Consider the following 15,216-nt stretch of genomic DNA (forward strand, 5'->3'; position numbering starts at 1 on the left):
CGATACAGTTATGACTTTACATATAGTTTATGTAGAGCTAGCATTATGTGGTTCGTTACATAATAATTTCAGTTTAAGCATTTTGCGTTAAGGGTTAAGCGTTTAGGGTATTTAATCGTTGAGCATTTTACTCGAAAAGTAGGAATACAAAACGCAAATAACACCAGCTTATACCAAGAATTATAATTGCCCTCCCCTGTTCCATCGTAAGACATTGAGCATGGATACCATTTTTGTATTACCCTGTCAACATCTAGTGTGTATTATCTGTATAACCATCTCTTTTCCATACACATGACACTTGCTATCACATATACAAACGAAAAAATCCAAAACAATTTGGATACAATTAATCTTTTTGTGATCAATATTTTGTATTATATTAGATAAATGTAACTGGAAAGAAACTCGTAAAAATCAATCAATGTTCATCCACGCACGCACGCCGTTTCTGTTTAATATTTGTCATTTCTTCGTGAAATCGTTTAAAAGCATATATATGTCAAGCGGATGATAAGGATATCTATAAAAATCGTCATGGCTTATTTGCGTTTTCTTTAGTTTCAATATATTTTCTTTCTGTCCACTTTAATGTAGCTAATATGTTGACTAAGAATAAATATGATATCGCGCTTTTGTATATTTTTATGATAAATACGAATTAAAACACTATTTGGTCAGGATGTTATACTGCAATCGGGTTGCTGTAATGTAATTTGAGACGCATTTAGATTAAAATTACAAACGTCTTCTTATTAGAAACAAAACACGACAATAAGGAAGTTTACACATATATTTACTAATAACAGACACGTTTTTTCTCTTACGTTGGCAGGTGTTTTAAAAGCTTTGAGTTATAGGTTTGACGGTTTGTATTGAGGTACAGTTTTCAGTTGATACTTAGTGAAATAACGTAGGTGGCATTCTTTTATAGAATGTTCTCAAAGGCGCACAAATTATGGCAAACATCCGTTATCTGTTTTCAAGACCTGTGTTTTGGCGATGTTATCTCACAAATTTTGTTTTTACCAAACTGATTAGTAATGATATGTATTGATGTGTACACTCCAAAATCCATGGAAAGAGTTGTAAAAAAGTATTTACATACTTTCATTCTATCAACTGACAAAAATGAAGGCATTTGGACACATTTTGAAAAGTAAATAATAATAGTTATAATAATTATGTTATTATTATATTTTTATTAAATTATTATTATGGCATACGACACATTTTTTGCATGAGGCGGGTATTATATAACGTCAATTTTTATTTCGTTTATTCAAATCGATTATAATTATCTTCATTGTAAATTGTTTACAAATCTCGCATACATTACTCTCATTGCGTGAAAATCTAGTTTTATATTCAGGATAACAATCAATATCGTAATATGTTAAAGACTAGTTGCACGTGGTTGAATGTCAGTTTTGACACGAACCAGTTGCTAGTTGCTGTAGAATTGTCAAACGCAATACAAAATACAAAATACAGGTGCGACCACTATTTCCATGTTTTATTTACGTTCAAAACGAATTATCATTCGTAGTACATACAAACAAAACAAGTTATTTTATACTATATGTGAATACATCACTTTTGGAGGTAAATAATGCATGTTACTATAACTGCCTTTTTAAAATTGTCATTTACAATGCATTTATAACATTTATCGGACTGCATTTTGGAAGTGGCTCATGGCTAAAAAATTGCATCCCGCTTTTTAGTCATTTCGATAGAAGTATTGATCGTTAAAAGGCGCTAAAAAAATTGAAAGCATATAATTATACAAATTAAGGCATATATTACGGCAAAATAAAGTACATACTTGATGACAGTGACGGAGGGTCACTAAATTATAAATATTAATGCGTGTATAATATATGTCAATTGCTTAACAAATACGCAAATTCATTGGGTTCTTTGAAACCAATATCAAACCATTCACCCAGTTTGTACTGGGGCTTTGCTGAGCTATTTAATTGAGGTTCACGTTTGATTTAACCTTTCTCTGTTATTGTAGATCACGAGGATATTGGTATCTTACCATATCAAAGGTATGTTTCTGTAGTGTGTCCCACCACTACTGTCTTCTAAATATAGCAATAATTAATGTCAATATAAAGAGGTGAAACTCCATATGCTGGAGCAGTATTGCCTTCTCATTATATACAATTTGTTGGTCATTTATTTAAGACAAGTGACCAATTGTCTAAACAGTACGAAACAGCACAATACGAAACAACATACACACACGCATTTGTGCAATATTTTTTAAAAACAATAACATTGAGAACAAATAAATTGCAGGTATTCTTAGTACTATTTTACGTTACAATATGTTTCGTTCTAAATACAAATGTTACAATTTTCTTAAATATTTTAAGTACAATTCTAATGGCTGTCAAGTTAACCGTTTGAAATGCATGTTTTAAGTGTATCTATTATAACGTCAACGTGTATATTTTTTAACTAATTAAAAACGCAATACTTTTATTTTCTTATTTTCTTTAGAAACAGTTTTTTTAATTGTAATTATATTTTTCACAAACAACAACATTCGGTACTGTTGCAAGAAATATCATGCCATCCATGCTTTCTATTATGGAAGGTCACTGCACAAGGTTCGTCGGGATAACCTCGACGTGGTTCACCATCTGCCCAATTCGTGAAGATGATTGCGTCGTTTGGACTGAATGACGCATACCAATTGCTGCCTGTAGTGTTTCTCTCTTGCATTGCTATCCACGCCCTACCTAATATCAGAAGTAATTTATGATTGCAAGCATTTCTGAATAATACGTTATTACATTCAATTACAGCATTTTCTGGCTTCATTAAACTTATAAATAACAAGTCGTTAAAATCAATAAACAAGTCGCATGTATGTTGGATGTTATGCCCTCGCCTATGTTAGTACATATTGATAACAACTTACGGGTGTAGTTTACATTTTATTTCTACGTTTCTATAAACGTTATGTAGTATTTCATCTAAATCAATACATCTATACACACATCCTACACATCAAAGATACACTACACATGTGATATTTCTATCAAACATTGGCTACTTCATCTGTCTATGCAAGACCGTATTTTGTAATATTGCTATCATGATTGGTTCTTTTATTTCTGTATTCCAAATAAGCAAGTTTTACAATTTGTTTGTGAATGAAAAGATAAAACACTTTTTACAACCGTAAATATATCATTGCGAATTTATTTGTAAGTGGATTGCGGATGCTCACGATGAAATAAACGTCTACATTTAGAAGAGTTGTATATGCATCTTTATTATAATAGCATTACATTACTGCATAAAAATTTGTATTGTGTATGTATTTGTTTGGAGTCTTAAAATAAAATATGTTTGAAAAAATAATAACAGTCTTCATGCAAATCTTATATAGAACATCTTAATACAGCAGAATCTTTACCGTCTCCTGCAGCAAGCGAAAGTTGTCCGACTATAAACTCGTCTTCAGCCGCGTCGTTTGGTAGAACAATGTCTGCATCTACTTTTTCACAGAGTTCCTGAAGCAAAATAGAATCATTGGAGGAAAATAGCACAGGCATATGTTAAAGAATATAATTTTAAGAATATTTTAATATCATGTGATAAGCTAAAAGTTACTCACGATTAAGTTTAAACTAGACATGTTGCAGAAGGGCACTGATGTCCCATTTTCCACATTCGTCTCAAACTTGCATTAATGTCGTAACAAATTACACAAATACACAAGTGCGCAAGTTCACATGCTGGTGCATATGTTTGTAAATTTAAATACTGTAGTATTTATGTTTTTGAGCAATACGCTGTATACGTTTTAAAAATATTTTGCTATGCTAAAAATGGACATTACTCCAACTATTTCGATAGCATACGGACCAAAATATAGGGGTAAACAAGTTCATATGTATGTGAATATGTCTGAAAAGTTGTATTCCTACAGAAATAATATGTTTTTAGTTATCATACCATTTTTTTTAAAGAATGTAAGGGCGGATCCTCGGACACACAAGGTAATATTGAAGTGTGGGGTTAAAATGTCAATCGTGTTAAAACAGTTATACGATTATTAAGTAAAACTGAACCCTAATATCGAGAAGCTCAAATTTATTAATACATGTATGTATTGTAATCGCTTGAGGCGCAAAACGTTTCAGTTACAAGCGACATGAATATCAGTGGACATAAGAACGGTCGGAAATCTGTATGCCTCATACGCCCCCTAAAATAGTAACTCTATGTGTATTTGTATTATACAGATTTTAGGAAAGAAACCAGAATGATTAAGAAAATTATTTATGCTATATATTTTTCAAACAAAACAGCACAATCAAGTCGTGAATTATTAATATGTTCGTATATAGTCGGTAGATACTTAGACAAGAATTGTAAAAAGTCGATTACCTCAGCTCCTCTGTAGGTCACCAATTTGTCAAGAGCAAAGTAGTAGCAGGAGTCATGAAAATGAATCCAGCCTTGATCGCACGATGACACTGAAAGATGTATTATTCTCAATATTGATTTAAGCACGTTTGTATAGTGTTCAAACACTTATGCCTTTATTCTATACATTCTGAAAAAAAGCCATTGATAAACAGGTGCTTAGAACATCGTAAAAAATTGCTGCTTTAATGGGGATGTAGACGGCATTTGCCTACAAATATATAAATAATGCAAAACTATGCATATTCTCCTTAACTAAAGAGTTATGGAAAATTTAAACGATTCCAAAAAATAATAGATTAACGTCTCAAGTATGACACAACTACAAAAGACAGCCTGCTTCAATGAGAATAAAAAACACGCACAACCAGTTTCAATTATATATTTATTTTAAAAAGCGTTTCTAAAAACGAGACTTGTGTGTTTGTCAAAAAATAAATACGTCTCTTCTTAGATCTGATCTCATGCAAAAAAACTGCCTTCATCGTCGTATGTACCTTTAATTCATACAGACAAAGACCTAAAGAATTATATAGGTATTTGATACAGCGATGCGTTTTGTCAAAATCTTTTTGAATTGCTCGTTCCAAATTCAACGCCATTTTGAAAACAATCACATGTTTAAATGGTTTAATTTATTAGTTATTTTTAAAGTTTTGATTGATCATTACTTCTCTCATACCAAAAGGTATAGTTATTGAAGAAAACAAAATAAAAGCATTTGAACGAGTATTGATATGTAAATAAATGTAAATTATGAAATTATTAAAAGGGATCTTTTCACGTTTTGGTGAATTGACAAAATTGAAAAAAGTTTTTTCGGATTCCGCAAATTTTAGTTTTAGTTAGGATATTTGTGAGGAAACAGTAATACAGCCATTATATGCATGTTTTGACGATTTAAAAACCTGAAAATTATAAAGCGTTGCAACGCGAAACGATTGAATAATTTGAGAGTTCTGTTGTTGTCGTTTAATTTTGTGAAACTACGAAGATTGCTTATATATAGTATAAAATACATCCCTCGTACATACTTGGCAGGTTGGCCGAGCGGTCTAATTGGTTTTTACTCCAGGACTCCGGGGGTCACTGGTTCGAGCCCTGCTGCGGGTTACTTTTTTTCCTTTCTTTAAATTTTATTCTTGATTTTTACTGGAGCTTTTTAGATCCAATGTTTACATTTATCAATATAAAGCATTAAATGACAAACTTCAAAACATGACAAAATCTGTGAAAAGGCCCCTTTAATTTACATGTTGCTAATACTGAAACAAATCTTACAATGAAGCTGTAAACCATATATTGACAAATTCTTATTCAAACCTTTCTTAAAATGTATCATTCCTTTCATTTTCAGCAGCGAAGCACCATCTCGGTATTTACGAGCGCATCCTATACACTTTCCGAAATGTTCAGCAAAAAACACTGATAAACACCTGGGAATGTTTCCGCACATTGATAAGCATTGCTCCTTATAACTCGCATGAACGTCCATAGAGCGATGGCTGAGTGGACACACACGGTTTACCAGTGCGTCATCCCGTAAAAATGTGTGCATGCGCAACAATTCCTGACTAAAACCGATTACCAAAATTAGGAACCAAATTGCACTCTGAAATATTATCGTACGCATCTTTAAAAAATGAACTACTCGATGCCAGCTTTTAACACAGAGTTTGATATAATCGTTTGAATGTTCACAAGTCTGAAAAATAGCCTTCTGCGACTGGGTGACTAGCACAACGTTTTGTAGATGTGAAATGGGACCCATTGCATAACCGGTTGCGCGGCAATTCCGATGCAAAAAGCATTACTGTTATTTGCATTTGTGTGCCTTTTAACAGCAGTTTTGTTCAGCAGCTTTTTGGCTTAGTGTATGCAAACACATTTCAATCAAATCGGGAAGTGCTCAACTTAACAACGAACCTGTTGCTCTCTCGTACTTGTTTTTACTTGATTTAATTGCATTACACAATCGGCGGGAAAACAATGTTTTACACCGGTTCAACGCGCACAAACTGTAAAAGCCTATTGAAAATTAATATTTAATTTTTAAATGCTAGCGTTTTAAGTGATTGGTCCTGTTCATCAGTTTTAATTAATGATTTCACAGTAATTGTAATCTAGAAAGTTGGCTTTCCGGAAAAGCTTTATTTTAATTCAAAATCTGAAAGTTTAAAATCGACCTGCAATTATAAACACGTTTCAGATATAATTATTTAATATGTTTAAAAGGGGGTATGCGCTTAGTGGTTTAACCCATTTGTGCCTAGCATCTAGAAAAAAGGCCTTTGCAAACAGCGTAGACCCTGATGAAAAGATGCGGCGACTCATCAGGGTCTGCGCTGTTTGCTTAAAAGGATTTCTGTAAGAAATATTCTGATAATAGAAATAAATATGCTACACATCCCTACTTTTGGAAATAAATTGATCCAATTTACAAGGATAGGAAAGTCCATTAGGCATACATTGGTTAATAAATGTTCGTATTTGACACGCACTTGAAAAAAATGTCGTACATTATATTGCTAATTTCGTATGAAAAGATTCATAACTGCAATAGCAAGGCTTGTTTTGACTCGCAAAATAATGCTGTCAGAATATGTATCATTCAATATTTATTTCGCATTATCTCATTTGATCTATACATATTTATAAATCAATAACACTATTTCAAACGCAGTAGTGCGATAAGTAAATACTGAAAGCCGTGATTTTGCAGGTTTAACGCGACTTCAATTGCTTTTTTTACAGAAATAAACGCTCTTGCAGCAAAACAATAGATACAATACGGCATGAACTATTAAATTAATAATGATTTAACCCATTTGTGCCTAGTGGACTCTCCCATCCTTCTAAATTGGATCAATTTATTTCCTAAATTAGGGATGTCTAGTATATTTATTTCTTTATTTAAAATATTTCTTACAGAAATTCCTTTAAGCAAACAACGCAGATCCTGATGAGACGCCGCATCATGCTGTTTGCAAAGGCCTTTTTTCTAGACGCTAGGCATAAATGATTTAAAGTGTATCACATTCTTTCAACAGTCTATGTAAAACGATAAGGATTTACACTGGTTGATTAGTAGCCTAATCTCGCTATTTGCTATTAAGGAGTCACAAAACACAAAAAAAAGCATTAATCCAATAGCAAAGTAATTCAAATAAAAACGCAATGAAAAAGAAAAAACAATTAAATTTGATTGCATTTAAATTATCCAATTTTTAGAAACGCCATTGCTGCGGAATTACACGTTTTAGGCGTAAGAGGAAAAGTAGAAGTATCAACTAAGTCCCTTCTTGTTAACAAGAATACGGAACCTAGAATATTTAAGCTTTAAATCATCGGCATTCTTCTCAGTAAGAATAATAATACAGGATTTTAATTGCAAATTTTAATAGCTTGGCTGAACATACATAGTTCCCATATTTTTTAATAATTACAAAAACATCAAACGTGTATTTTATTAAAAGTAAACTTAAATAGAACTTTATCTATTGAAAACCAGTATACAATATTAGGTACATATTGGTAGTATAATACGCTCTAGCGATAGAAAAAAAATGTGAAAGTATCTCTCCTATATCTGCATTGAAAGTGCAGCCAACGCATTGTGGGAATAAATACATGGGGGCAGTCAAACTCCAGAAATATCATTGAGAGAGAAACGTGCTTGAAATAATATCAGTCGCTCGTGTATATTAACTATATACCCCAGTCTAGCATGATTGATGGAACGGAACGCATGATTTGTTTTATTTAGAGAAACGTTAATCTATACTTCCCATAAAATTGCCTATTATTCAAGAAGATATAAAAATAACTTCTTGGTTTCATTTTGACAAGGAAAAAAAGTTTACATATTCAACATATTTAATGGGTGACTTACACAAATAGAAATATAAAACGTACGCCACGCTCTTCATTTGCTTTAATTTGACAAACAGGAAATATTATAGACAGCGATGTAATTTCCCGATTACCATATGTTACTTCCGCGTTGTTCGGAAAATTACAATGAAATAAAAAATCGTTCAAGCTTGTTGATAATCATTTTTCTATCTCGTACAAATGTCCACAGGTGGACGGCTGTTTTGACATTGTGTCATCTCGTTTAAATTCGTAGACACGTTGTAATTGATTATGAAAACCCAAAACAAATATCAGACACCAGGTAAAAAAAGATTATCTTTTACAACTTGAGAAAGCAAACATTCAATGTCGGTTCTTATACCCCTGAACAAATTATTGGACCGAATTAATAGGACACAATGCGCATGACCACTGTACAGGAATGCTGCATCACGATTCACCAGTTCTGATCATTATTGTGGGAATTGTGCACTGAAATAACATATTTAAAATCAAAGAGCAATATTTCTCTGAACAATCTTTGGAACGGAACGACCTGATAAGAATGCGCATGTCCACCAAACAGATGCTGCAGATCACGTTACATCAAGGTCAGATCGTACATGGGTGAGATCTCTTGCGGACACAAATAGTGACATTTGAATAAGCCAGGGGCAATAACTGTGTAAAAATCTATCAAGTTTAATCGAATTCAGATCAATAGTGTCTGAGATCTGGCGCGGACAATAAAAGTAAGACGGTCGGAATAACGGACGGACTTCGTGTGGGAAAGGAACGACGTATGCATACTGTTTTCCATGATTGCAAATGCTAGGTATCTTTAAGGTTATATTCACAAATTCATCGTGCATCTATCCATGGTTAGTAAGTAATGCCTTTTCTAAAGAGTTTCTTTTCACTTCTTATACAAAAGCCTTTAGCGATCGCATACTTGCCTTGTGTACGTATTTCCTTAGATATTTGTGTTTCGGTAATACATGTGAGCATTTTGATGCGGAATACGCTTAACAAGGAATTGTTTGATGCATTTCTTGGGTGACTGGGTCTTTGTCCAAATTCTACAGGCGAAAGCTAGTGAACATAAGGTGTCTTCATTCCGGCATATTCCATTTTTTTAACTAACAAGAGATATTTTTTCTTCCAGATTTTGGAAAATAACATAAATCTTAAAAATGATACCTGACTTGATAATAAAACGTCAAGAACAATGCCTTGAAAATTAGCCAAATTATAATGAGACCCAAAGGAATTTTGATCACGTGTACTATATAATAGTAAAGCAAGTTTGATACACTTAACATGCAAGATAATTTATCTGTATCAGTCTTTAAACTCTAACAAGCTGTTTTGTTTTCTATTTATATTCATGTTTTGGGGGGATTTTGTTTAACGCAAATATCAAGCAGTAATGTAGAGTTACTCGACCATTGCATAATCATCCAGTTGTATTTTCGTTTAAGGCATAACTAGAGAGAAATCGGGAAGTAAAGCTTAAGCCTAATTATAAAGCTACATTCACGAACTGTTTAATCAGTAAGAAATTCCTTAAGGCATACGCTACATAAATTGTGCAGCTTTATTCGTTCATATCGCAACATTGATTAAGGAAGTTTATTTTACGATTTGCGGTAAGTTACATTTATCCCTAACCTATCCTTGCGCATTGTATTTAAAACAACCGTATTAGGAAAACATATTATCGGGACTAAAAACAAAACTAACCGTAAGTGTTGTAATTATTTAGGGATGCATTGAATAATTACTTGGCGATATAGTACTACATGTCATATAAAGTCAATTTAAAAACAACAACAAAGCGCTACAGCTTCATCACATGAAAGTATTAATACTTAACGATCCATTTATTATATCGGCATTTATGTTTTTGACATGTTTTTAATATAAATTAAATAACTAAATGATTGTAATTTGCATTCCGTTGATTTTGTATTTTTTATTCGTTGTTTTGCTTAATGAACACTTTTAACAAATCATACGTCTGATTGTGTTTGCTTATGTAATTTCCGTTTATGGTTTGCTCCTGTCTTTTTTTCCTTCTGCAATTATGTATTTTAGATTTAAAATTCGCAATTTGTGTTGATTTCGGAAAATAGTCGTTATAACAAAAGTTTTTAATTGGTTGAACTGCAACCAAGCTGACATGCTTTTATTCACCAATGTAACCAATTGTTTTCAGATTAAATCCGATATAGTTCATCTGACTGAACAGTGAAAATGGCGGACAACAGAGGTAACTGAAAATGATTAGAGTGGACACGGTTGTTGTTCATTTATCCCAGAAGTTTCGTTACTATTAAAATCATTATATACAATAATGTTGCTATTAGTACCATCACACAATATTAAGAATAGTAGTTAATGTTATTGGAGTAAATTATGCAAATCTCAGGTTTGGAGAGCAAGCGCGAGATCGGCTTCTGGCAGCGTCGGAAGCACGACGTAGCTCTCGTGAGCTTCCCAAAGCCAATCTCGCGTTCGCTCGTAAATGTTCGGATATCGTCGCGGGAAATTAACATAAAATATATGTTCACACACAAAAGTAAAAACGAGCATTTTGTATCTCGTTAAATCTATGTTACCAGACCACATCTAGCGTTGAAATATTGCTATAAGGTACACTGATTTTTATGGGTTAAATTTATTTAACAAAACATTTTACGAAATATTCGTTGATTTTGAGAATTTATATGGCTTTAAATGTATTTTCCAGCCATGTTAATTTAATGTGTATGTTTATAATTATGATGAGCTTGCAATTGGTATGTTCAATAACTATTATAATTCCATTCTGTTACACAATATTGTATCTGACTGGACATTTGCATAGCAAAGTTCTATATGTAATTTGTTGTGTTCTTTATAACACATACCAATCACATATGGATATATCAAAATATTATGTTGACAATGGAATAGATTATTTGTATTCTACCAGCATATGGAACTATGCCGCCCGGAGCCCCTGGTCCACACCAACCATCCCCAGGGCCATACCCTCCGATCGGGCAGTATATGCCTGTAACACCTAATTGTATGGCATGTCGGGTGGGTACATTGTTATTCATATCCTGCTAAATATTGAAGTGTATTTATATAATACTTATCAGGTTCAATTGTTCAATCATAATGTATAATTGAGTAATTTAACATAATTCGCTTACTTAAAGTATTTTCCGGATACGGCCTTTCCCAAGCGAAGTTTACTCGTAAAATGATAAAAGTCAATTGATGTCATGTGATTTTAAGCGTTTGTTTTTTACGAAAACAAAACACAAATAAAAAAGTGAAATACGATTCTTATCATTGAGTCAGTGTTACTCCAGCTTCCATTGGTTTTATTTTGTTGGCAAGTGTTGTTCTCATGATATTGTTTTAGTTTCGTGTTATCTTGTTTGTATCGCATTATCTCATAATTGGCTCTTGTAGGTTGGCTTCATGCAAGAGGGGTACTCCATTGTTGGTATTATACTTGCCATCGTCTTTTTCCCTATCGGCATCCTTTGCTGTCTGATGATGAAAGAGAAGAAGTGTTCAAACTGTGGGTCTACCGTTTCCATGTAAAGCCGGGATATCAACGAACTTATAATGAAGAAAGAATGGTGTTGATGTGTACATATCTTACAATGTGCCTGCATTATTTCTACATGGATCCATAACCCTACTTACATAGCATTATTGTAGATGTAAGGGAAATTCTCATTTCACACCGTGTATAAATTGTTAAGAACAATCCTTCTCCTAATCTCTCTAAATAATAACTTAGTACATTTTAATTAATTTTCTAAGTTTTCTTAATCTTGTTCTATCCCGCTTAATTTATGAAACATATGGTCCATTTATACACAAGAACGTTTGCACTTAAAGAAAACCCGTGTTAGGGAAAACAAATCTTGTAACTGAAACCGCACTCAGCGGGATTTGAGTCATATCGATGTTTTTCATTTAAAACTTCCTGTTCAAATAACATCCATATCTATAGAACACGCTTCCGGGTTTGATGGGCCACGTTATGGTGGTATAGATGCTCTGTGGTGTTCTGCATTTGCTTTTCAAAACTTAAGTGTATGTAGCAAGTGTTCACCGTAACTAGTACTGTTTTTCGACCATTTGTGTTGACAATAATACATATAAATACATTGCAGTGGTAATTATTATGTTACTAGTTCTAACATTTATAAAAATAATGTTGTTCATGATGATAATGATGACTTTTTTATTATTGTTATTATTATTATTATTATTATTATTTTATAATTACGAATGCAACAATGACTGGAAAAGCTTGTGCATGACATAAGTAAAAAAAAGGCTTCAATGTCAACAAACGATATCACAAACAAGCAGAAGCAAACGGTTGACTGTCATATTTTCTTCTCTGTTTGTTAGCAGTAAGAAGAACTGATTTTAATCTTATACATTACTTAGTTGGTCGTATGAGTATGTAAACTGTAAATTGCGTTTCAAATGTAACATTTACAAACGAATTGCACTCAAAAACTTTGAGATACATGTATTACTGTATAAGCATATGAAAATTAACGATTACGTCTGTACACAACAACGTCGTTTACTGAACATATACAAACTCACATTTTAATTTTTTCGAGTAAGGTTTAAATGTGTTGGGTTTGTAGTATGTTTGAAACAAATGCGTTTGATATAGAGGTACACCAAATGAGGTCTTATGTTTTAGACAACAATATAAGGCACACGGTTTATAAACATTATTTAAGTTTCAGCAAGAAATTAGTAAGGTGAAATGTTTTTGTACGAAGGAAGAATGTTTAACAATAAGTTAATGTAGATTGTTACGAACGTTTTAATTAAGGTCGATGTATTCATAAACCGGAGGGTGTAAACTTGAAAAAAAGGAAACAAAATAGATGCCAGAAAGTTTGAAACAAATAGTTTACTTTATTATTAGTGTTTTTATTGGGTTTGGTCATGTTGTTTGTTTCGGTAAAAATAAGTGTATTGTTATTTATTTACAAAATTAGCTTAAAAATAGTTTTGTTAGATAATTGTATCTTATTTGACAATTAAATTGCTAAACATGCTAACTTATCATTCTGTATATCGATGAAGGAAACAAATTAGACAGAGCGAGGGTCTTGATGAAAAAACTTGCAGTAAAGCAGAAAAGGGTAAAAGTGACAAACAACCGTCTACCAAGAACCCAGTGGTTGGCAGCAATATAGAAGAGACTTAAGGAACATCAAAGATGAAACTGGTGCAGGTGAAGTCACCCTTGGTTAGCTACCAGATGAGATTTCTGTGTCTAGAAGACCCGGATTTTATACTAAATAAAATCATAATGTATCGCATCTAAGCCGTGTTGTTTGGTGACACCTGCCCCCAGTCATAATGCATGCTACTGTTTTTAAACATTTGTGGAAAACAGACAAGTCTTTATGTACAAAAAAACAAGCGAACAAGAGAGAACGAAAGCCAAACTTGTTGGAACCAGAAAGCGTTGTTTAGAACATTCATATAATAATGATAACAGTATAATAATTATGTCAGCTTTTGAAAACAAACAGCATAAGTCATCGATTTCAAAACTTTAATGACTGACCAGGTTTTTGTATAAAAAGGGCAATTGTTAAATGTTTTGCAATAGAGGTCTTGCAACTGTCAGGTATACAAATACGTGTAGCATGTCCTAATGAGAGACACAAACAATATTATACCAATCCCTTTAACATGTTATATTCACCGTCGACTAGATCGAAGTCACTTCCGGTTAAATTACCGTCATTTTCTGGAATAGTGCAGTTTACAACCTAGATCGCAAAAGTAGAAATGACAGCTAATAATTAACACTGTGATGACGGAAAAAGGCTAAACACGCTGTTTCCAATACTGGAAGGCAAGGCAGCGCAGTTTGTTTCCACAAAGCTTTCAACGTACACCATCTTTGATTACCAGGAGCTCGTTGGACATTTAAACAGTCGGTTACATTGCAATGGCGTACTGAATGACGCCTCAATAATCTACAAGTATGTTTCTTAACCTCATGTGTTATGTCGTTTAGTCCGGGTGCCAGTCGATGTCATCTACAATTATGCGGGCGACGATTCGAATCCGATTACACCGTGTGATCAGTATGTACAGTATCTAGGGGACTGTATGATACGAGCGCACGCGATCGATAATAGATTTCTCTTGGCTCTAACACAGGTCGTAGTAAAGAAGTGTTCGAAACCAACATAGTTTGTAATAATTTTATTAAGGATGACCTAGTTTCATGTGTACATGAAAGCAGACATGTTTGTGTTTTCCAAAACTCAAGCATTTGTATAAAGTCCCTTATGTTATAACCAAATGCAAGTCCCCGTTGAAATGCGTTATTCACATTTATTCGAGAGGGTGTTAGCAACCGTGTTCATTATGACAAGATTAGTTTTACGGCGGTACGAACGCTCTGAAATGGACGATAATCGTTAATTGTGGAAAAGAAACTATACCGTAACGAAGATAATGCAGTTTGTGAATAATGATACTTAACACGTTAATCATAAATAAATAAATACTTAGGATTTCGTGCACAAGTGTTGTTTCGTTTGAAAAGTAAATCAATGTATATTACAAAAGACAGTACGCTGTAAATGTTTAGGCGGTAAAAACAAATATCTAAATTACAAATAAACTGTTAGTGAATGAAAATTGATATGAACTATGAACCTTTAGGGTTTTAATGAATTGCATAATAATTATAAGGTTTTCTTCGACTTCTGGCTGTTTCTTTTAGATCATGTGGCGCATCGCAGATGATCGACATCGCAAGTACAGGTGCATGTGATCGAATGAAATTAAGGACCATGTCAGAAAGCACAAGAGGCATATATATTACGTAAATAGACT

The 15,216-nt window shown here is 33.0% G+C and overlaps 1 protein-coding gene and 1 long non-coding RNA gene across 3 annotated transcripts; one reads left to right on the forward strand and one right to left on the reverse strand.

The window, feature by feature from the left end:
- Positions 1 to 1,586: 1,586 nt before the first annotated feature.
- Positions 1,587 to 6,200, reverse strand: LOC127867320 (C-type lectin domain family 17, member A-like). The gene is made up of 4 exons (XM_052408406.1): positions 5,779 to 6,200; positions 4,417 to 4,505; positions 3,440 to 3,536; positions 1,587 to 2,756 (listed from the first exon to the last, which is right to left on the reverse strand). The coding sequence occupies exons 1-4, from the start codon at positions 6,086 to 6,088 to the stop codon at positions 2,545 to 2,547; spliced, it is 708 nt and encodes a 235-aa protein (XP_052264366.1). The 5' UTR covers positions 6,089 to 6,200; the 3' UTR covers positions 1,587 to 2,544.
- A 3,567-nt stretch (positions 6,201 to 9,767) lies between these two features.
- LOC127867327 (uncharacterized) lies at positions 9,768 to 13,408 on the forward strand. 2 transcript variants are annotated; one of them, XR_008043438.1, is made up of 4 exons: positions 9,768 to 9,959; positions 10,529 to 10,582; positions 11,288 to 11,397; positions 11,779 to 13,408. It is a non-coding gene; the product is annotated as an uncharacterized LOC127867327 (long non-coding RNA). The 2 variants fall into 2 exon arrangements; XR_008043437.1 differs by having other exon boundaries at positions 9,772 to 10,054.
- The last annotated feature ends 1,808 nt before the right edge of the window (positions 13,409 to 15,216 follow it).

Source organism: Dreissena polymorpha, chromosome 2 (genome assembly GCF_020536995.1).
Source record: "Dreissena polymorpha isolate Duluth1 chromosome 2, UMN_Dpol_1.0, whole genome shotgun sequence".
Lineage (NCBI taxonomy): Eukaryota > Metazoa > Mollusca > Bivalvia > Myida > Dreissenidae > Dreissena > Dreissena polymorpha.

What these genes read in the sequence shown, in the direction of transcription:
- LOC127867320 (XM_052408406.1), bottom strand. Translation starts at nt 6,088, where the DNA reads ATGCGTACGATAATATTTCAGAGTGCAATTTGGTTCCTAATTTTGGTA. An exon ending in AATGATACATTTTAAGAAAG is followed by an intron (nt 4,506 to 5,778) that starts GTTTGAATAAGA and finishes TACATCTTTCAG; the next exon opens with TGTCATCGTGCGATCAAGGC. An exon ending in TTCGCTTGCTGCAGGAGACG is followed by an intron (nt 2,757 to 3,439) that starts GTAAAGATTCTG and finishes TTCTGATATTAG; the next exon opens with GTAGGGCGTGGATAGCAATG.